Genomic DNA, 24,009 nt, shown 5'->3' with positions numbered 1-24,009 from the left:
AGAGAATGGAAGTGGCATAACTACACTATTTATATTTACGCCTTCCGGAGTTAGCGCCTCTCCAGTGTAACTCCTTGTGTTGTGTTGTGTTTCTAACATATGTACAATTTCAGTATTGATTTCTATCGGGTACCTACTATGTCTATTTTGTGAGAGGTTTGATACTGTGGCCAAACAAAAATGGGAGAGGGTTTCGTGAAAGGTAATTGTGGAAGTTAATGAGTAATGACAAGAAGTTGAATACTATATGTAGATAATACAGTAAACTTGGATGAAGTCATTCTGTCAAAAATATTATATTAACCAATAGACGTCAAAGTGACGTGATAGTTATTATTGACACCAAAGGAATCGAGCCATTTCCTTCCGGTAGATTTCGTAATATGTGAACTAATCCTACAGTAATGATATCTCTTGTAATAAAGAAATGGAAACGTAAATCCAAGAAGTCGACAAATGAATTACGCTTTTCACAGTATTTGACTTTGTAAACTGCAGACTTGCCTCGTCGGAAGTGGTATTTCCGTTGGCCTTGATGGTGTGCGTAGCAAAACAAAAGAATTTTAAGAAAGTTTGCATTATAAATTAGCTATTGTAATATTATATCCTTGTTGTTTATGATAATGAGTTATCACATATCAAAGAATCTCGCTTCATGTTGAAAAAAAAACGTATGTTACCGCTTCATGTAAACTGACCTCTAAAGTACCGAGATGTGTGTTAACACTGTTCTAACTGTTTTGTAATTCTTAGATTTTTGTACTTAAATATGAATTATAATACGTACTTGCATGTTGTACATGTTATGTCATGTTAATTTCGGATTTTCTGTCTTACTGGAAGCCATGCTCATTGCAGTTTAGTCATTCAGTGTCACAGAATATTGTAAGCCAATGTAAAGAATTATTTCGATTATTATAAGTCGTCAGAAATTCCCTCGTGTAATTTGTAAGGATAAAAAGCGATCTTTAGAGTACAAATTTATGGTGTAGTATCTACTTCTTAATGCCCCCAAAAATTGTGAAGTGAATTTTGCTTGCAAGCGTAAGACGAATGTGTTTTTTGCGATCTTAGAGCCTAAGAACTTTTCAACACTTAAAATAATCGTAACATCCTATTTTTAGATTGCGTTTAGACCGTAAACTATTGAATTCAACTGAAATATGTAGGACGTAAGTTATGGTGATGGTTTGGATTATCTTGGCTTTAAGAGCAACGAAACACATCTTTGTAAGTGATAGTGACCAAGTGGTTATTTTGTTTCAAAGTCACCAAGTAAAAGTGACGGTAGGGGAAGATGCATTCGCTGTGGCTCTATATTTAAACAGGAATCCTACTTGTAGAGGAGATGAGAGAATGGTTATAATAGTTACTCGTCCTCATTCTCTTACACTCACGCTAATTTCTTAAAGAAAACGGAGTATGTTTTGGCGTAACTATACTATTTTCAGTAAATCTGACATTTTGCTGCCTACGTTCATGTCACACACAGTATACGTTGCCAAGAAAATAGGCTCATACACTCAGAAAGACATGCAGTGAAGTGTGCCAGAGAGCAGGGTGTTATTGACAGTCGTGATAGGTTTGGACTTGATGAATCTTTACACACACACACACACACACACACACACACACACACACACACACACACGCGCGCGCGCGCACACACTTATTTACGTATAGTTTTAGTTTTGTGAAGTACTTTTGTTTCATGGAATAGATATGACTCTTCAACTGGTTCTCTGCCTTGGTGGTAAACTCTACGGAACGGTCCAATCGTGTTAGTTTCCATTAAGGTGAATAGAATAGAATAGAAGTGTGTCTTTGTTAACTCGTATGGTTGCTCAAATTTTAGAATAAGTTGGATCAGAAATTGTTTGGGTACTTTACCAACCTTCACCTCGTTCACTGGAGGCCGTCAACCTTGTTAGTTTCAGATGAAGGTGAGAACGTTGGCTGAGGAGGCTAGGCCGTGATGTGTCCACGTGAGGCTCAGTGGGGCTCAGGGGTCAGAGGTGGTCGGTGATTGTGGTATGCACGTCCTCCGCCAGACTCACAACCAGTCATCGTTGTTGTTGGTAATGCTCCTCGATAAAGGCATAGAAAAGAAAAGGGTTTGGAGTTGAAGGCCAGGTAGATTGTCGAGCAAATTAGGTTCTTATTGAATTTTTTTTTTAAGTGATCTTATGGAGGGTTGTTTGAGAGAGTCGTATTGAAGGTTTTCGCTCACCAAGTATGATCCACTCAGTACATTCTTGTCTAGGCAAAAGATTTCCCCGTCTTCAAGCGGACCTTGATGTAAATTGCGGTTGAATACAGCCTCGAGGGTAGCGTTACTTGGCCGGACACACGGAATGGAGTAAGGAAGGAAGGAAGGAAGGGTTGACGTGCGTGCCATGGTGACCACAGCCGGAAGCTTTTATGTCTCTTGTTAGAAACGGAAAGGGAGGGAAGGAGCAGGGGGTGGGGGTCGCACTGGAGGAAGTGTGTGTGTGTGTGTGTGTGTGTGTGTGTGTGTGTGTGTGTGTGTGTGTGTTTGTGTTCGTGTGTGTGTGTGTGTGTGTGTGGGTGGGTGGGTGGGTGAGTGGGTGGAAGGGAAGGTAGAGAAAGTGTTAATTTACAAGTATTTGTGTGCTGAGTGGACATTAGGAAGCAAGAGAAGGACTTCAGATGGTCAGAAAAGGAAATGAGAATAATAGAAACCTGGAGAGAGGTGAAAATGTAAAACCAGAAGCCCCGGAGATGGAATAAAGAAAACGTACCAACTGGAGGGCACAGAATGAAGTGTTGCACAGCTCGGGACTTAAGATGGAGGTGCGGTAGGAGACATCTGTGGCCGCGAATATGCTAGGTAGGCCGTGACGTCAGGAGGTATACTCGCGAGGAGACGGAAGTCATCAGAAAAAAAACTTGCCCCTAGCTACAGCCGGTGACGTCCTTGTTGTCATTCTGTTCTGTAGTTACATACATCACTGTCACATGTTGTGTACCCGCGTCCGCTGGAATTGCAGCATCGTCCCTGTGAACATATGACGGACCAGTCAGTGTGGAGGACGGTGGATAGGTAAGGTCGAGGGTCGTGAGGGCCTTGGGTTCCAGTCTGGAAACATTTTTTTTTGTGACCCTTAATTTCTATTACGACTGAAGACGACCTGCTCAAGTTGTCATTGCCACGTGCAGGGGGTCGTGAGGGGTGAGGTCGTAAGCCTTTGTGACCTATATTTCGCACTAGTCATCATAGTAATTACTGTCGTGGCGTTACGACATGAGCCTCAGTGTTGATGCCACGTAACGTAATTATATCTCAGTTGGTTTGCAAGATGCATGATTCTACAAGTGGCCGTCCATCGTTAACAAGATGTGTGATCACCTCACTGACCATCCATCGTACAGCAAGGTGTGTAATGACCTTAGTGATCGTCCTTGGTTAACAAGATGCATGATGGTATTAATGATCGACCATCGTCGAGATGCGTAACGACCTCAGTGATCGTTCATCGTAAACAAGACATGTAAATAACCTTAATGATCATCCATCGTTGCCAGCAGCGACCAGGCTTGCCACATCCTGCCTCAGCAGACTCCGTCAGCGCAGCAGAAGTTGCAAAATCCCGTCTTGCAGTAGTGTAATTTCCACAATCTACCGTACTTTTGATTTACGGCATTGGTGGAAGTCTGTCTGAGCGGTGGAATTACTCGGAAGGGGCAGTACACTCCCAGCGGGAAGGCTGAACGAGCAAGGGAAAGGTGGTGGTGGTGGAGGAGGAGGAGGAGGAGGAAGCTGGGGCGTGGTCCTACCGAGGACACGGGTTGTGAGGAGCCTCCTGACACTCTAGGAGGCAGGCAGCTTCCTGCGGCATTCCACACACCCGGCCGACCCGCCTTCGTAACCACCCGCTCTTCGCGACACTCCATCGAACCCACCATCCCCTCCCAAGCCTAGACATCCCGCCCACACACTGCTACTCTCCCACGCATCACCTCCTCCCATACTCAACATTGCTCCCAGAACTGCCATCATAGTCAATCTCTGCCATACTCAGCATAACCTAAGAATGTATGTGCCATTTACACCACGCTGTGACAAACCTGCTCTCCTGGTATAGTCACACTCGGCATTGCTTGTGAATTCTACATAACGATCGAATCCCACACCACCAACCACACACTCCCCACCACAACCACCCAAATCCTCTCGATACGAGAAAACAAGAACGCAAATTCTTATTCATATCGTTTTGAACTTGTGAAGGAGGAACACAGTGTTGTTGACTGATATATTTTTGTATGTGGTGTGTTCGGCCCACGTCGGCCAAGTGAAAATACTTTCGTATCTGAAAGTCATTAGTGAGGAAGAAAACTGAGAACGTAGCAGGATGCTGCTGGACATGATCATACCCAAGTGTGACTGTACGTCGCGTCGCAAGGTGAAGGAGAAGTAAGTACCTTCCCCAGATTCTAAACCTGACAGTGTTGTTAATGGTGACGCAGTGTCCAGGGTTCCCCTAAAGCCTAACGTTACATTTGCTGAACCATGTCTCCGGAGCCAGTGTGGCTGGTAGTGGCGCTCCCTCTTGCAGGGAGAGGAAGGAGCTTGGGTAAAGTTGGTTGTATCGTCCCATTATAGACTCTTGCCACGCTCTCGTAGATAGGTTGCATCCGACCCGTTGAACGCCCCAGCATAAGAGCTTACAGTGACTGTAAAGAACGAACAGGTTGCCATTAGTCTGCCTCCCTAGCATCTTAGCTGTGTTCTCTGAGTATACCGAATATACTGAGAGCATAGCTGGGAAGCTTCGGGGTATTTTGTACTTTGGTTGAGCACATATACCGTGGCCCTCTGTGGAGCGGCTGTTAATTAAGAGAAAAACGTTGTTTTATACCCAGGTTAGAACTAGCAGTGTACCCGTAGGGCAGGTGCATGTTGTATAAGGAGACACGAACACCAGAGACGGATGGTCCCGGGGGGGAAGAATGAGGTTGTTTAGGTGAGGAACATGTGGCAGAGCACAATGCTGGTACTAAGGTTTGGCTCCACCTGCTATCTTGGGCAGAAATATGTTCTGCAGCCGCCGGCTCTGTAGCTACGACTATATTCTCTCTCTCTCTCTCATTAAATCAGAAGTTCTTTCTTTTCTCAGATTTTTCTCTTTTTTTTGAGAAACTTAAGAACGAAACTGCGTGTCTCGAGAGCAGCGATTTCACATTAATTAGTTCAGTTCCTTTTTATTTCCCTAAAATTGATTTTTTTCTGTCGTTCAAAATTGTCTTAATAAGGTAAAGGTTTTTATGCCCCGATATTGGACATCCTTCCTTCTCGTGTCTGTGTTGTGATGGGAAGACATCTTCTGTAAATGTCGGAGGGAAGAGCGGGGTTACCAGGTGAGTAGAGAACACCAGACTGGATGTGCTTCACGCCCGGGGCAGCTGACTGGGTCTCTCTTTACAACCTCCTCCCAAAACTTTTCTGATTCACTTGACAGTACATATGTAGTACGCTGCTGTGACATGACCATACTGGTGTATATCGAGGTACATAGTGATACGGTTTCGTCTGTTGTAAGTGTTCTCACACGGCCGACAGAAAGCTTTCATGTTTTCGTCTTGATTCTGTCCAAAGGATAGACCTCCTGTGAATGCTACTGAATTTCCCGGCTTGTTCCCGAACAAATGACCTGTTGAGTTCTACAGAACTGCATCTTTTAACGGGGGCTGAACTTGTAGAACTTGTCGAGCTGTGTTCCCAAGCAACCCTGGAGGGCAGGGTCCAACGCGCAGTCGTCCAGTTATGCAATGGCCCACGGTCAGGTCACGGCCCTTCTCGCTTCAGGGAGACTGATGAGGGTCTGCCAACGACCTTTCGTCCCTTGCTGGCTGGCGGCTCGGGACCTACAACTCTTGGTGCTGGGTAGTGCCTCGGCCATGGGCATTCTACGCCCGGACAGAGTCGTGTCAACCCCAGTCCATCTCGACCCTCGGGGTACTAGTGTGCGTCTATCAGTCCGGTGTTTTAACTGTGCTGACATATTGCCCGCTTCGTAACACAGCTCTGGAACTGAGCAGCGGTGGTATAAACTTGAGTATAAGTGATATAATGATCTGTGCCTGTGTGCAATTATCAGTATAACGTCACAGTGTAGAGCTTGTGTGGCCGGTGTCTTAAGGTCCCGAGGATATATACATAACATTCCGACGCAGTCCTCTCCGCCTGTGGACGCTCCTTCCTGCATTCACCTGTCACATCTGCTTCTGCATTAAGATGTCGACACTACCGAAAAAAATTCGCAAAAGCAAGTCCTACAGGTCAGTCACTACGGTGCCTGGGGCAGTGCCTCGCCCCGGCCCGCTCCAGGCCCCAAACACTGTCTTCTTGTCGGACAGTTGACACATCACGAGGAACGTGTCAGCTTGTGCCTTCGGGTTGGCTGGGATGAACCTGCGGAGCTGGTTTGACTAATTAATTGATAACGTTTCTCTTAAGGTTGGTGGACAATCAAGACCTTGGGTAAAGTATCGTATGTGTGTGTGTCATAGCTATCCTCAGCCACAGAATCCATACCAAACATCGAACACATCTAGTTAGAAAAGTGATTCTTTGTATAGGAGTTTGCTCTATCTTGGAATATATTGCAGCGTTACTGACGGAACAAACATAGAGGTCTCTCTCTCTCTCTCTCTCTCTCTCTCTCTCTCTCTCTCTCTCTCTCTCTCTCTCTCTCTCTCTCTCTCTCTCTGCATGTATACTCCTTCTTCTTGTATATTTTCGGATTTTGTACGTAAAGAACTTATCGTAACAGGACCAGCTAAATGTCAAGTGTATCAACTGTCTTGAAATGTATATTAGTTACTGCTATAAAGAAGCTTGACAAACCCGTTTTCTCTGTGTAAGAAAGAAGGGAGAGAGGGGTGCGCTTGGCAGCTAATATTTATGAACACATTGTACAGGCTAACATTTTCCATCCCTGAAATGTGAAATTGATATAGACTCATTTATGGGTGGCCTTGCGGTTGAGGTGAAACCCTTGAAGGGTAATGTCTGGGTTATGTACGTTTGAAGGTTAATGTGCAGGGACGAGTTGTGGTCAGGGAAATTGTGGCTAGGAGTATACCTCACTGAAAAACGAGAACAGGCATATAGGTAAAGCCACTCAGTTTTCACTGTTTGCAGGGCATGGAACTGGATTCCACTTTATTTTTACCAGGAGAAAAAGGCGCTATTGTCAGATGTACAAATATTAGCATAGGTAAATAGGTAGGAGAGATATATAGGCCAAGTCTGATATCACTGTAAGTAGCTGAGCATAAGTTAGAAGGTCCCTGCATGCAATGAGAGTGTGTGTTGTCTTGGAATTATCTTGAACACCAGAAGGAGATGCTCATTTTTTTAATGGGTGACTTTTAATCGAGTCGATGGCCACAGAGACCCAGTTGGCAGTCGATTGTCCTACAGCCCAAATAACCAACCAACCCAAGTAATTAATTACTTGATATTTGATACAGCAAAGCAAATCTTAATCAGCAGCGCGAGTAACACCTCGGGATAATGCCAGTAAGGTAAAGAACGAACTCAAATACGTAGATCTATCGTCTGTGTCATCTGGGAAAGCTTAAATGACTTGGCACTGATGGTCGACCCGCATATATGCATGTCGGTGGGGAGTGTTTTGAATGTCTTTCCCTCTTCAGAAGTGAAGGATAGATTTACGCTGAACCGTGAACTTCTCTGGTCCTGTCAGCCTGATACATTCGTCAAGAGAAGTACACAGAAACGTCAGCCGAAACTTTGAAAGTTTCCGATTCGCTGACCTTGTTGAAGTTATAGATGACTTTATGAATCATTGAACAAATACGGCCTTAACCAATACCTCTCGCATTACGATGCACGAAAACATTCTTGAATATGTGAATATATATATACTTCCAATGTACCTTGGCCTTCTTACTGAATTGCTGTGGATGCGTGACCAGTATGCAGCGTGCGTGATGGAGTGCACTTCCTGCTGCTACCATGTACCTTGAGGTGAGGGCGATCCTTCCCAATGTGCAGCATCCCCGGTCCCTGCCTTCCACACTGCCAGCCTGTAGACGTGAGGGCCATCATGCATTCAACCCTTCTGGGATTGCCTGGTATATTTGTTCAATAGACCCCCTCACCCCCCCAAAAAATAGATATATAAATAGATAAAGGACAGTGGTATATAATACGGTTTGGAGAAAGAGTTAAGTTCAGAAAAAAAGAATTATAGAATATCCTCCGAAGAAAATAATATGTGCATGAAACACGTCGCCAGTGGAGCAGAGCGCGACGGAGGCGATCACCAATCGGGAAGTCATGGAAGGCAAGGTTACCCCGGGGGAAACGTTGTGAGCCACCGGCGGGACCCGCTGGCTCCTCGTCCATCTGGGCAAACCACGACCTCTCCCCGAGCCACAACCTTGAACACGTTCAGCGACTGTGAAATTGGCCTCTAAAACCCAGGAGGGTCACTTTCAGTTTAACCTGCAAACACGATCATGTTTTGGTGTTATTTGCTCCGTGGAATGTGATGCCATGGCTTCCCCTAGTCACTCTGCTACATCTGGGGTGCGTTGTGTCATGGCTGGGATGGTTCACTCCCAAGACATAAAGGTCAAGTATATCTGGCATGAGATGAGGGAGAAAAAAAAAATGTCTATCCAAAGATACATAAGTGTTGTGTGTGTGTGTGTGTGTGTGTGTGTGTCCTTGTGTAGAGGGTGTCCCCCCCCCTCCCCCACGATTGTCATGGAGGGTTGTAGGGGTTATAATAGCCATGAAATGAGAGCATTCATCTCGTACTAGACATTCGGAAATGTATCGAGGATTTCATTGGTTCAGACAGATAGTACTGCACATACATCTGGGTTGGTTCTTGCTTATACATATTTATTTTGCCAGAGGATTCGAACCAAATGCATTCCACATTATCATAACCCCCAGTTTTACTTTAAAGACTCGGCAGCTTTCTCCACATAGGCCTTACTGTTGGTTATATTACCTTGTTCTATAATTGACGCTCCGATTTCTTCTGCCGAGCGCTAGCTGCTTGTGTGCTTCCGCCGTCAGCCAGACCACGTAATACCAGGCAAGCCACTATGTCGCATGACGGCTGTGCTACAGTTAGCAGCTCAAGGATGGGCTGCTGTGTTGCCTCTTTCTTTCTCTACACTGCTTGGCTTTGGAAAGCTGTACCTCATCATGTCCATCCCACATGCGATGACTTTTTAAAGGGCAGTATTTTTTTGTTTCATTTTAAACTTGGCTTTGATAAGCTTTTGTTCGTCAGTAGAACCTTCGACACAATAGACGACTGGACTTCAGTTGTATCAGTAGTAGCTCTACTACTACTACTACTAATGATAACATGATAATGATAATAATAATATTATTTACAAAATTTTCAGCTGCCCGTTGCCGTCCCTTTTAATCTCTTTATAAGACAAGTAAGATTTAAATGGTTATTATTCTCTCCCTAGTCTTCGGGGATTATAAGAATAATGATAGTTATTTTTCCATACTTATTTGTCTTCCTCACTTTAGAGAGGTAGCGTTAGGAACGAACGAAGTGTCCTCACTCGCAGATGTCCACACACCAGCTCTCATGCATAATGTGCCGAACCAGAGCTAACTATCGACAGCCCTACAAACTACACGGTGTCTTACCCTTGACCGTTGACGTTCATTATACCCAGTGCACGCCACACCCTCTTGAATGTTCAGGCCCCGATACCCTAAAGCATTTTTCACTCTCCCTTCTCAGCTTTTTCTCAGTCTCCCCTTCCTCTCCTTGGTACCTTTACTTCTGACACACGGATCCTCTTGTTAGCCTTATTTGTTCATCCTCTTCTTATGCCGAACCATTTCAGCACACCTTGGTCGGCCTTTCTTAATCAGGCTTACGACATTACCGTAACTTCTTGTCATACCTACCTTAGATGTTTTGGTCAAGATTCATCCTTGAAACTTTTCCGATTTTTTACACTCTTTAAAACAGAAGTTTAAAAGAAATATCAGCCTGTGCGCTAGACTATGACTGTGTTGTGAATGTTTGCTTTATTATTAGCGCTTAGGCCTTTCGAGTGCAAGGGGTCATTAAGGGCCGTCAACAACTTCAAGTCATAACTACCAGCGCAAAATCTTGAACACCGTCAGTAGCTCAAGATAATTAAGACCACACACACACACACACACACACACACACACACACACACACACACACACACACACACACACACACTCACACACACACACACACACACTCGCTACATTTATGACCCTTGTTATGTTTTCATTAGTAATTTATTAAAATGTTCGACTGGAATAAACTTCTCGTGTAGTGTGTGTCTTCATCAAATATTACTTGTTTTCTCCTTGTGTTTCAGGAATTTAGAAGGAGAAGCTAGATTTTCATGTCAAGTGATCATTTCCACCTTTTTAACATAGTTTCAGGTATTGTTCCAGTAGGTAGTTAACGATCGTGCCACTATGAACTTCTTCCTCGCAGTGATGATGAGTTAGCATTGCAGGAGTTCGTGTCTGTTATGGTCTTGTGTGGGGATCTGTGAAATGATGATATGCAAATAACATATATTAAGCGGGTTTAGTTACAGTGCGGAAATTTTACGTGAGGTTTGTGGATGGAATGCTCTTGAAGGATTACTTGTGTTGATCGTGGAAATTGTTCGGTGGGCACGGTTTTCTGTGAATGCAGGAATGGTTTTCTTTGAGTCAGTGCCAAGTGCGGGTGACACCTATGCCCTTCGTAGAGGACGAGCGGGTGGGTTGCCACGCGCCACCGAACCGTTTTCTATTTTAATGATGAGAGACGAAAGCGTGCATGTGACTTAGAATTTCCCTAAAGCATGACACCCTGAATGAAATATCAGCGATCCATCTCGTATTTAGTAATTGAGATGACCGTCGTATTTCTTGGCGTGGAGCAAACTGAGTGGGCGTACTGGAGTGAGGATAGTAACCGTGGGCCACCAGTGCCACGTAGTGCCGTCCTGCTTCTAGCCCTAGTGCACAGGTTCGCCTCAATCATTCGATTTGTGATTGTATAACTACGTTACCTAAGTTTGACACACCCCTCCCTCACATAGGTGGGTTTGTGTGTGTGTTTGTGTGTGTGTGTGTGTGTGTGAGGTAATATTGGGCGAGGGGTGTGGTGTGGTGTCCATGGGAGACCTCATAACCAATGAGGAAGGTGACCCGTGAGAGGTGTTGGGTGGAAGGGTTGGCCCCAGCCACTGTCTCAGTCACAGCCGTGTCATACTCGTGAGATGTTGAAGAAGGGGAAGCAAGGGCCCAAGGAAGGATGCTGGTGCCCCTCCCAGCAGCAGAGGTGAGTACGTTTACCTCCCCTCAGGGTACACCTCTGTCGACGGACGCGTTTGCCCAGTCATTATGGGGGTACGACGTGTGTGTTTCCTCAACGCTGCAGTATAATAAAGATAAAACAAGATGGTATTTGTAATTAATAGTGTAGACAGTTATATTTCAGTGTCCGACTCGTCAGTCAGACTTGCAGTGCCTGCAACTGAACCGTTGGAACTACCACCTCCACCACCACCAGTGCCGGGGCCCAGAGCATCCCCCGTCCCGGACCCACACACACACACACACACACACACACACACACACACACACACACACTGTGCATGAGTCCCAGGTATGTCTCTAGGTACGGTGATAACCCCTTCATCCGACCACTTGTTGCTGCTCCACACCACCTGCCCCCCCACACACTCTCCCCCGGAGAAGGACGTGAAACCCATTCAGCAAAGCGGGGTGAAAGCACACTTTAAGGCCACTCTGCTGCGAGGTACAGAGTCGACAAATATTAATGTCGTTGAGAAGGTCTTGGCGTGGTTGATGTATCCTGGTAGCGTGGCTGATCTCATCCCCCAACGATCGCAGCGTCATCTGCTGCTGCTGCTGCCTCCCCCGACTCACAGGCGTACTATTTTTACTGCTCTGTACTTGGCTGTGTGTGACTCAGCATTATGCCGCTGTTGTATCCCAGCAATCTGGAAGAAATTTAGGACGTTGCCAATTGCTGTACACCACACACCCCAAGGTCCGGTCAACCGGCCGCCCGTCCTTAACACAGACTTGCCAGGCCGAGTCCTCAAAACATTCATCATTCACGGGTGTACAGTCTTACTCACGGATTTCCGGGGCATGTGCAGTATGTGCTGAGGTACAATAAGTTTCATTTACGGTATTGATATTTTCCTTTTTTTTTTTTTTGGTACATTCGTGGAAAAATAAATCGTCGTATGTAGAAAATATGAATAAATGGCTGATTTTATTGACGTTGGATGATTAGCAGCCTTCTGCTCAGAGCTTAATGCTGTCGGTAAAATTGCCCTTCATCGCTCATCACAACGCTGGCCTGGAAGTCTGTGACACCAGTTGAAAACTTGGCATGTGTGCCACCGCTGGGGCCAGACCAGTGACGCGTGTTCATCAAGTTCGAGCACCGTTGTTTCTGTCACCCAGAATGTAACCTAGCTAATTATTTATATATGTATATATATATATATATATATATATATATATATATATATATATATATATATATATATATATATATATATTAGAAAGTTGAAATACAAGGAGGGAAGGGTTTCTAGCCCCCTCGTTCCCGTCCCCATTAGTCGCTTTCTTCGACACGTGAGGGCCGAGTTTGATTGGTGTGGAATGGATTCGGATAGTTTGGTTAGGTTAGGATTTCTTGGAATAATATTTTGGTATAGGTTGTTTATGAGGTTGATTTATACAAGGTTGCCATTAAACTTAATGTTTGAAATAAGGTGATCTTACACGAGTTAGTTTCAAATGAGTCTTGAATTGCCTTCTCACTATACAAATAGCTTTTCATGTACCTTACCGTCTCCTAAAGATGTTCCCAGACGTTCTCAGAATGTTGCGAGCTGTATCCTTGAGGCTGCCATCAAATTCACAGAAGCCAGACACTGAGCACTTCTGGCCGTCATGATATCTTAGATGACAGCATTTCCTAGTACAAGACGAGCGGCGACTGCATTACGGTGTAGCGAATGCGGAGCGGCGTCCTGGTGTCGTCTGCACAGCTCTTACACAACGAGGGCAGCCGAGTGCAGCCAAGCGGGCACGGACAAAGTTACCCCCACTTGAAATGACAGGAAATGTAATACCTGGGCCACCAGACACCCGGCTAACACGCTCCTGTATATTTTCACTTAGATATGATTATTTTTTGTTGCGAAAAGCTCTTGCTTGTCTAAAGTGTACGTAGATGAAACATATCGGTGAATGTGGGTGAAGGGCATCAAATGGGGTAGGCGGAGGCAAGAGAGAGCGTTTGAGGTGTATTTCTCATTTTGTAGGTATTCGTAAAGGTTCACGTAGAAAAGATTACATAATGATATGAATTGTCCTAGTTCTCTTGGAAGCACCTGCATCTACAGTTTACATTTGCACATAAACAGAGTTAGAAATATCCACATGATCCACTACATATTTCATAATGCAGGAACAGAAAGCCGAACGAGGAGTATCCGATGAAGAAATCAGAAAAGCGAGTTTGTGTCAGGCAAGATGAAACTGGGTCCAGGCCCGGACGGGTGGCGCTAGACGAGGTGAGGTTGGCGGCTACGCTAGCTTGGTCGCCACCTACCACCGTCTGCTGCCTCCTCCTCCTACTTTCCCCCTCCACACATTTCTTCATTACAGCCTTTAGGCACATGAAATGATATTGTAAGCAAGAGTAACCTTTGTGGGCTGCCTTGTTGTTTATGAACAATGTTTGTTATTTGTCCTTGAATTGTTTCATGCGTACTTCCATGTACATACTCTATCCTACAAAAAACATTGAAGTACTCAGTGTCTTGTATTTCGAAGGACCTCAAGGATTGCATTTGTGAACGAATGTTTTAAGCAAATGTTGAAATGGTTCATGTAGTGAATGGCTCTTATACATGCTGAACTCTTATCCAGTAGGTGCATTGCGTGTTCATGTGAACAAAGTGCAGACTTATCTCAGAAATAAGTTTTAAAGTTTGAATCTCTATTCAAGTTACAAAAAAGTTTTACCAATTACATATTTCTAAACACTTGCTTGACATGACAGCGGGAGAAACCCTGAACACAGCTTGGATCAGTAGTTTATTGTGAGGTATCGTAACGAAGAAGGCTCTGTCTGCTTCATGCCATGCTAAACATTACTTCAGGATATATATATATATATATATATATATATATATATATATATATATATATATATATATATATATATATATATATATGTTAACCATGTTCGACATTTTCGCTCACTCAACATTTATCACCTTTTATCCATATAACACGAGAACCAGTTTTGTTTATGTAATCAGGTTCAACCCATATTCCAAGATTTTTTCTTATGATTTTTACGAGGCCCGAGTGATCGTTACATAACAGTTTCTCTCGTGTATTTACGAAGATAGAGAATAAAATCTTTTTCAAGCTGTGGTTACGGTTTTGACGCTTAGTATGGGGTATGGGGAGTATTGCTTTCCTTTTTTTTGTCTCTCACGTCACTCCGACCAGGGTTGTCACCCCGGCTCATTTTGTGTCTATACAACGCTCGCATATCATTGTCTTCTGCTTTTATTTTCGAATTTGAGGGATGCATTAAACGTTCTTGGAAGCCAGTTGAAGTTGCAAGAATGACGCGAGACGTATTTTAAGACTTACCTCTTGTGTGTAGATGAATGACAGACATGGAACAACTAGTAAGTGCACATATCAGGTCAGGTACCTGTAGGAGTTAGCGTGCGTCGGGTTGAGGAGGGGGGGGGGGTTAGCCGGGATCACCTGGGTGTGACGAGGGCGTGGCTAGGTAGTATAGGGTGTCAGACATCCCTTCAGTGCCCCAGCACAGCTTTGCACCCCATTCTTGCTTTGGAGTTGGGTCAGGTGAGGCCAACAAACCACCTCGCTTCCCCGCCGGCAGGTCCGCCCGCTTGTGGATATAAAACATGTTGTATATTTGGGTGTGAACAGAGTACGAGACGGGCCAAGTGTAGGTTAACGATAGTGAAGTGTGCGGAGGAGTGGTAGAGTTGAACTTCTCCACGGGACTCACATGGTGTTCACGACAGCCACATACACAGACAGTCTCCTACATCGACAGCGTGTAGCTCAACACAGGAACCTGGTGCCGCAGTTGAATACTGCTGGATTCAAGGGACTTCTTACACTTATGATATAGTCGGCCATTTAGGTCACTTGGAATGGAGTAGGTCATATACTTTAGCAATGTCATGTTAAACCTTTTCAGCCTTTAGTATGATTTGATTGCTCTGTGTTCTTTGCTTGATGGTTGGGACATGGAACTGTCTGTAGGTGGCCTGAGTATTGCCTTAGCTTCGGCACACTTCCAGTGTGTGACTTTAGGGGTCTACTTTGTCATGGAATCTGTTTAGTAATCATCCTGTCCATGCACACGGCTTTATGTCCGCCCACAGTTTTGTAGCGGAGGTGACCATCCAAGAGCTATATATATATATATATATATATATATATATATATATATATATATATATATATATATATATATATATATATGTATGTATATATATATATATATATATATATATATATATATATATATATATATATATATATATATATATATATATATATATATTTCTATGAATAAGGTTAAGGAACTACCAATACAAGTCTGACCCGTTGTTGTGTAGACACAATGAGTTATCAAGATACACCTCTTTCACGAGGAGAAAAAAGTACTGAGCGAATCATGTCCTGTGTTTGATTGCTGTGCTGTATGGTAAGTAATGCGAAGGTATTCAAACAGCAGACCGCTGGGTCTTTTCGGGGATGTGATAACTGAAGAGATCCGAGTCAAAGTAGTGGAATACAGGGAGAAAAGAGTATGGAACTAGAGGCACAAAAACAGTAATCAATTATGGATTTGAGGCGAAGTATTTATCATGTTTGTAGTTAAACGTATGTCTTTCCGTGTTTACGACGGATACGTAAAACTTTTATATCATTGACGTTGAAATTCATGTGCCCCGCCCATCAGTTTGTCTGTCAGTTTGAAGCTGAACACGTTAAGTTTCTGTTGTAGATATATTTCCTCGTATAGTATCGTCTGCAAGTTTGGGTACCCTTCAGATTAATCCATTATCATTGTTATATATGAGAAAGGGGACGTCCCAAAACTGAGAACGTGTGAATGAATATCTTGTTTCAGTATTCGAATGTCGATATGGTAATAAGTTATCTATGATTGTATGAACTAGGCTGCAACAAAAGAGAGAACTCGTGGGACCAGCTTAGAACACGCGGAAGAGCTAACCTGCATTAAGTTCATCATGAGGAACTCAGGTTTGCCTTGGGCGCATTTGGCTCCTATCGTGGGACGCCGGTCTGGCCAGGCGGTGTATGCCCTCACTTCAACGAAAAAACAACCTCTCTTGGTTTTGCTTGTTACAGAACGGGACTGAAAAGAAAGATAGCAGGTGTTCGCTATTATTCATAACAGTTAAGGGGGTAAAATGTGGCTTGATGGCTTCTTTTCGATATAGCGTATTTCATATGTATCAACTTTTGTCTCTGTTTCATAGTCAGGGCTCTGTTTCTTAGCATCACGCAAACGTAATATTCTTTAACAGGATACTGGAAGTAAATCATCCTGAAAGACAATTCTGTAAACCTGGCGAAACGGATTTTCCTCCGTACGAAGTCAGAACTGACCTAACCCAGTTGGTTACCAGATTACTGAGAGCTCAGACAACGGTTGCATTGGACATTTACGAGGTCGACGTCTTCTCGGAACTGGAATCTCACCAGGTTACCGAAGGAGGTTGTTCATTACAGTTTGATCAGTTATATATGGATGCATAATGTTTACCTTCTCTATGTGTTCGAGGCTAGGGAATTCTTATGTGAATGAACCTTCATGACCAAATGGCACAGTTAATCAATCTAAGCTTTCTCTAATGTGGGTGAAACCTGATTTGTTGCGACAGAATCGTCTCAATTTTGCTTCCACTGTTTAGTTTCGATGATTCTGACAGGATGTTTAGGCCTACCTAAATTTGTAAAGTTCATATGGGACATGTTGCGATGGTATCCCGGGCTAGACTCAAGGTCGGCGTGTTAGTGCTACTTGCCACAGAGGTACACAACAATGCATATTCCTACTTTTCAATCATCTGTTCTCTTTATGGTAACAGTTATGTGCAAATGACGTTTTTCGATCTCTTGTAATTACAAAATTGTCTGAGATTTACTTATGAAATGCGAGATTTCAGTATTGACTCATTTGTTCAAGAAAAAATTGTGCATTCGGAGAGTGGCAACTTCTTGGAATATGGTGTTGCCTTCCTGTAGTCAACAAAAAGTCGTCGACCACAACGACCCGGAAGAATCCGTGTGGGTTTGACCTGTTTCAGTATTTGGGAACTAGTGTTTATGTTGTTATCTTTACCGCACCCTGTTGCAGAATTTGAATCACCATTTAGCACGGTACGTAATGTGAATAGTTACACTCAGTGTTCTGAAGCATGATGAAAAATGATGTGATTTGTTAAGCTGGTCAGTTTTGGTGGGTTTAACGATCGTAGTTTACATATGAAACTGTCGCATCAACAAGGAATGAGAGGATCATTAATGGTACTTTCTGCGGCAAATTACCGTACGTACAGCTCTTTACGTGTGCCTGAGTGAAAACGACGAGTAGGCCCATCCTTGTGGTTCAAAATGGATCATTCAGATTTCTCAGCAGTTGGTCTCCACCGTAGTTGATCAAACCTTAAAACTTCATTTGGATCTTATCAGAGATCGAGCACATGTTGTATTGTGATAGACAGTTCTCCACAAGTTTTGTTATTACTTTTTTGTAAGGAAATTAATGAGTTTAGTTAATAATTACCGAATTGCCATATTACCGAAAACTTCTTTGTGAAGGTTGACGTTTAACTATTTTAGGTACTTCTTTTTCTCTCTCCAAATAGGCAAACAAATTTGTGTAGTGATCATAGTATGATTTTAGTGTGGGGTGGTGGGCATGGCGAGGGCACTGGCCACACCCAGCTCAGCTAAGGTGACTTTGAACATCTTCACCCGGCAACCGGCTGACAAACATAGCCACAACAGATATTCACAATATATCGCCCTCTTCCGACCACCATTGGCCAAGCTCATTATTTCTCTTGTAGGTTATTTGTAAAATTTAATGGATTATCACTCCATTCTAGTCACCGAATTACATTATTTTCTTTTACCTCGTATGTACTTTATTTTCTTAATTCTGGGAAAAGAAGTTTAGTAAAGCGGGACTTTACAAAATGAACGAAATGCGTTCAAGTTCTTGAAGTCGCTTACTAGTCGAACCGGACTGGTGGAGCTTGACTCTGTATGCCTCAGTGAGGGTAGTTGGTTTGGAAACTCAGCAGGATGGTACACGAGATTTAGGGAACATCGCATTGCACGCTCCGTAGAATAATAAGGAATTAGGAAACGTTTCCAGGTTACTTGTACCCATGAAATTCTTTGAAGCATTATGGTGCTGGTTGCTGGTTATTTTGAGGTAGGTGTATTGGAGGAATATATGCATCATTTGTGTTGTGGAAATTAACCGTCAAAGTGAGTAGAAAAATGATGCATTTTATGGATAGTGTTCCTAGTAACCTAATCCTCATATGTTGTGTTAACATTGGTTGCTCATATCTATCGCTAATGTTTACTGCGTGGATATTTACCAGGTTACCGTTATCAGTGCATTGTATGGAATGCCCACAGTATGTGAGTGGTCATTGTTTTTCAGTGCATTCCTCCCAGGATAACTTGAGCAATTATTGTGGATTTAGTCGAAACTTTAAAAACTGCCCACAGCGAGTTTTGTCACCATGTATGTACATTGTGGACAGGTGAGGTTTGTCTTTAGGTATACCCATCGCTCTGATTAACAGTTACGTTTTAGCTGATAAATCTGGCAACTTATTCTCACTCTCAACATTGTGAAGCAATTTTCACAGTATCCTGACTGTTTCGTTTACTGTGTTTTGGGATCGTAAGGCGTTGGTATCTCCTTACTCTAGTCACATTGGTGTTTACCGAAATCATTGTCGACTGACACTATTTGCACCGTCTTAGTTGCACGATAAGTGTACGGGTTTTCCACTATTTTTTTTTGTTTTTTTGTCTTTCTGTTGCTTCCACAATTGGTAAGTTTATGTTCTCATCCTTTATCACAAACATCATCGGTAGGACTCAGTGATGAGTTCCTTGAATTCAGTTGCCTTTATTAGTACCCGTTGAATATGGTCCCTCCATTTGTCAGTGTTTAGTAATTAATAACCATGGAGATTATCTCTTCCTAGCTCGGATAAATATAGTAATGACGTACGCGGCCGTTGTCAGGCACACATCCTTTAGTTGTCCCCTGCAACAGCAAGACTGAGTGCAGAGACTAGGCACAGCTCCCAGCAACTCTTTCCTTGGACACACACTGTTTCATTCCTGCAGTAGTTACTTTGTCGCGTTCCAGATATTGTCATAATATACCTTTTCTAAGAGAACTGTGTTATTTTCCATGTCAAGATTCCTTTCTGGATATATTGTTGACTTTCTCCCGTGTTGATAGGTTTTCATTCGTCTTTAGTAACATTATCATGTTCTTTCCGTGGTCACATTGATACGCTGGTACAGTAGTCACATATTCCATGGTCACATACATGTCTCATGTCCACGTACCCGAAGAAACTTCACGGGGAAGAGATGTCTATGACCTGTTGCTTGTGTAATGGTCTTTCTGAATATATTGATTCATTCACTGCTGACGTTTAGCAACAAATTTATCACATTTCAGTCATTCAGAAAAAAATAAACTCGGAAACTTCCCAGTTTGTACTGTTGATGAAGGGAAGCTCTGTTGACAAATATGAGGTGCCCGGTGGTTGGAAGGGTGTTGTACCACCACGAGGAGGTAGATAGTTATGCCTAGATACATCAGTTTAACTAGATAATTTAAGTGGAAGTACTCTCTGTAGCTGAAACGGAGATTTTTCAGTGTACCATGCAGCAAAAATGGTACTGGGTAAGGTTCATATGGATTTTTTTTATCATGCCCAAGATTATGAAAAATGTTTAAAATACGTGGGGAAATGGATGCAAATGCAGATGCTATGAATTACATACGTAAGGGGGGAAAAATAGGCCACGGAAAATTCTACAGGAACCCAAACATTCCTCCTAGGAAATAGGAACGCAGGTATGTACTCAAAGACAATCCATGGTGAGGGTCGGGAGGGACGAAGCATATCTCTGAGGTGGAGTGGGGATGAACTATTAACCTTGTGTCTCTTATTACTCGTTTAAAGTACTTTTGTCTTTCATTGGATACGACAATATATATCGAAGTTATCGTAAGAATTTAGTTAACACATATTTTGGCAGGAATCAGTAGTTCACGGTGAAGAATTTGGTATTATCCGGTGCAGGGTTGGCTTGGGGCAGTGTCCGCCATCAAGGTCGGGCCAAGCGAGGGGGTATAGGGTGCCATGACTTGGCTAGAGCAAATGAATCGAGCAGCGCGCGCCAGTCTTCTTGTAAATACAGGTCTCGTAAGTTATTGGATACTCTGCTGTCCGTTACTATTCTGTGTACCGTGAGATAATTTATGTTGGATTATGTCATATATATTTTTAAAACTGATAAAATTTGCAATGAAACCGTTTTTTTTATTTAGTGTACATTTCAGTTAATACTTTGAAATGACTTTTTTGTAATACGGAGTCACAATAGATATGCCTTCCGATAAGACAATTAAACGATACGTTGTAAAAGCCAATCACGCAAGATGTTCCCAATGTTTTTACAGATTCAGTATAATTGGTAGTTGTGAACAGAGAAACACGGCAACCCATCTTTATATTGTCTTGATCTTCTCTCGCGATATATTTCCTTTCTTTCCTTTCATATGTTTTCGCCCTTTCCTGCGTTTTCTAGGTAGCGCCAGGAACAGACGAATAAAGGCCTCATTTTCTCTCTGCACTGATTCAGTCTAGACAGTGCGTCGCCCCCTTTATATCACAGCTCCATTTCACCGTATCCCTTGCACACCTTTATCCCTTGCACACCTTTCACCCTCATGCTTGCTTTTTCGTAAGCAAAAGTGTACATGTACACTTTAGGAAAGTACTTTTAGTAAAGGTTGATTTTCTTGTGAAGAATACGCGTGCGGCGAAATGCCACATTTATTTTTGAGAGACGTGTATATCAGATGTGGAGAAATTAGCGTATATTGATTAGTTTGTTGTGGAACGTATGTGTACTCTTAGTAAAATACAGAACACCAATAGGTTATGGTTTGTACTCCTACTCGAAACCAGCTAGGCATGAAAAATAAGGGAAAATGTTGGTTGAAAAAAGTAGAGAGAAAACAAAGAAAATAGAGTTCTTGAAAACCGTGCCTTTTTTGCCTTAGGGCCAAACATATACTTTCTTTTCCATATAATTTTAAAATATATGATCAGGATAATGTTTCTTTGTTGTTCCAGCTGTACGTAGACTGCGTTCAAAGGAAGACTATTTTATTCGTTTTCATATGAAATCTTAGAAATTAATTATTTTCTTATTTTTCGGGAACTAAAAAATAATAATAATATAAATTAAATTGATTTTGCAAACTTTCAGGTGTGAACGCACCTAATTAATTTTGAACGTCCGCTTGTTTACAAATATTGCAACAAGTGAACGGAGTGGAATATGTGTATATCAACTATTGATTTGGAAACACGGCAAATCATGGGTTCTTGGGTAAGCTAGATATGTTTTTCATATGTTCAATTTTTTCTTAAATAACAAATACCATATTTCCCAGCCAGAATACACGTGCTGCCTATCTGATACCTAAGTTCACCATAACTCCTCTCATTAGGCATCAAGATAGTTCCTTAATAAGAGTCACACATTATTCCCTCTTACATTTTTGGCATTATGCAATCAGTACACATCATGGCTATGACTACATACCATGTTTGAGGAACTCCTAAGACAGTCTCGAATCTAAACAAAGACGTGATTGGATACTGGGCAGATATATTTTCCACATCTACCATATCTTTAATGAAATACTTTAACGTCCAGCCCCACACTGAACATGAGTGAGGTTTTGGCCCGAAGCCCAGCGGGGCGGGAAGCTGGTGGGTCAGGAGCAGGTGCAGAAAGGGCAACTTCGAAGCAGGGGAAGGTGGCAAGGTCCCGTGGGTCCCGGCCAGTCAGTGGCTTCTATGAAGCGCAGATAGCAGAGAAGTCCAAGGAACCACCATTGCAACGAGGCTACAGTTATGGTTCTGCGCGTGACCAGGATGATGACAATAAGGAGTGGAACACTTCATTCAGGTGTCTCACTTGGATGGGGCCAGCTTGTGCTGCATGTGGTGGTCAGCTTAATCTGCACCACAGCCAAGCACATTCATGTGCAGATAATTGTTGCTGTTATAGTAACTGCTATTATAGTGTTGCAGCTGGTTTTTACTTTGCATAACCTTCACTGACAAAAACCTTCAGCATCCTTATTAAGATGATTTATGCAGATAATCTACATGTAAAAGATATTTGATCATATTATTAGCTAATGATTACTCATTACCTGCTTTAGTATTGTTTACCAATTTTTTCAAACGTCTTTTTTTTTTTTTTTTTGATACACCCAACTTACCAAGTTTGTGTCTTTGAATACATCATAGTCCACAAAGGTTTATATGCTGTTTTGATAGTATGCTCTTACTGTGACGATTTTTAACCCATATCGGTTTTGCAGTGCTCTTTTTTGGTTCTTACTAATTCATGTGTAGTCCAGTTGGAAAATTGTGTAATGTGAATGTGACTGTATCTTACACCTGGCTGTTGTCTCAGATTCATTATAAGCTTAATTGGTTGTTCTTTTACCCTTGCAGTCCAGCCATATGACCATCCTTTTCCGTCAGCTTTTTATCAGATTCATGATAAAATGTGTGTATTTCAGAACTTTATCTTAAGTTTATCAGTACTTTACATTTTATTTGATTTTAACTTTCGTTTGTCGTAACTACAAAGTGTAGTCTTAATTGTTTTGATAAAATTAATACTCTTTAATTACAGTGTATACTGGCCCACAGCTAACATATTAAGTAACAGAGTACCAGATAATAACCCCCAATTCTTCAGCTTACATATGCTGAATCTGATCGGCTGCTCCTTATCCACAGGAAGTTGGCTAACTTCTTCAAGATGGGTGTGCAAGATGGAGCAGGAGTTGTTACACGGGAGCCTCAGGCCCAGGTGTACAGCTCAGCTCCTGTTACCAGCTCCATTAACAGCACCAGTGACTCTGATGCCAAAGTGAGGGACAGTGCTAGAAATGAGACATTCTTTCGTACTCACATATTGTTAAAAGATGATGTGGATTAAGCTAAATTTTTCATCGCAAGGGAAGATATTTCATATGGAATAATGTTAAGGCTATAATGCACTTGCAGTTTTAACTTTCACTTTATTTTAAGGAGTTTAACAGTTTCACCCTTCTTTGCATTTGAATCTAGGGAACCAGCATATCTAAGGTGAGCTCTGGAGCAGGAATGGGTTTTACTCTGCAGCAGCCACAGGTTCGAGTGCTCACACTAAATCATGAAGACCATCTTGATTCAACTCTCTTTCGCCTACAAAAGGGTAAATTATTTTCGTTTTCAACTCATTTTAATTTTCACAGAATGTACTTATTTGATACTATTTAATTATCTTTGAAATTTTAACTTAATTAGAAGAGCCTTTGCTGTTTTTGAACAGTTGCTTGCAGTTTGATGGATAGAAATACAGCAACCTTGCGTATGATCTCAATGAAATACTGAGTTACGGTGGTTTAGTTATTAATCAATACATTAACTTTGATAAAGATTGAATTACTGTGGTTTTGTTATTTAATCAGTACAGTGACCTTGCATTTAACT

The 24,009-nt window shown here is 42.5% G+C and overlaps 1 protein-coding gene across 2 annotated transcripts in view; it reads left to right on the top strand.

Annotated features, from left to right (window-relative positions):
* The window catches only part of LOC139746820 (glycogen debranching enzyme), a 73,296-nt gene that overhangs the window by 21,072 nt on the left and 28,215 nt on the right, over positions 1–24,009 (top strand). For both annotated transcript variants that reach the window (XM_071658398.1, XM_071658397.1), the window contains exons 3-4: positions 23,272–23,404; positions 23,605–23,731. In XM_071658398.1, coding sequence (XP_071514499.1) covers positions 23,272–23,404; positions 23,605–23,731 — 260 coding nt within the window. The remainder of the gene's footprint in view (positions 1–23,271; positions 23,405–23,604; positions 23,732–24,009) is intronic.

Source organism: Panulirus ornatus, chromosome 66 (genome assembly GCF_036320965.1).
Source record: "Panulirus ornatus isolate Po-2019 chromosome 66, ASM3632096v1, whole genome shotgun sequence".
Lineage (NCBI taxonomy): Eukaryota > Metazoa > Arthropoda > Malacostraca > Decapoda > Palinuridae > Panulirus > Panulirus ornatus.
Note: the sequence above shows the minus strand (reverse complement) of the source record. Positions and strands in the feature narration are given on the sequence as shown.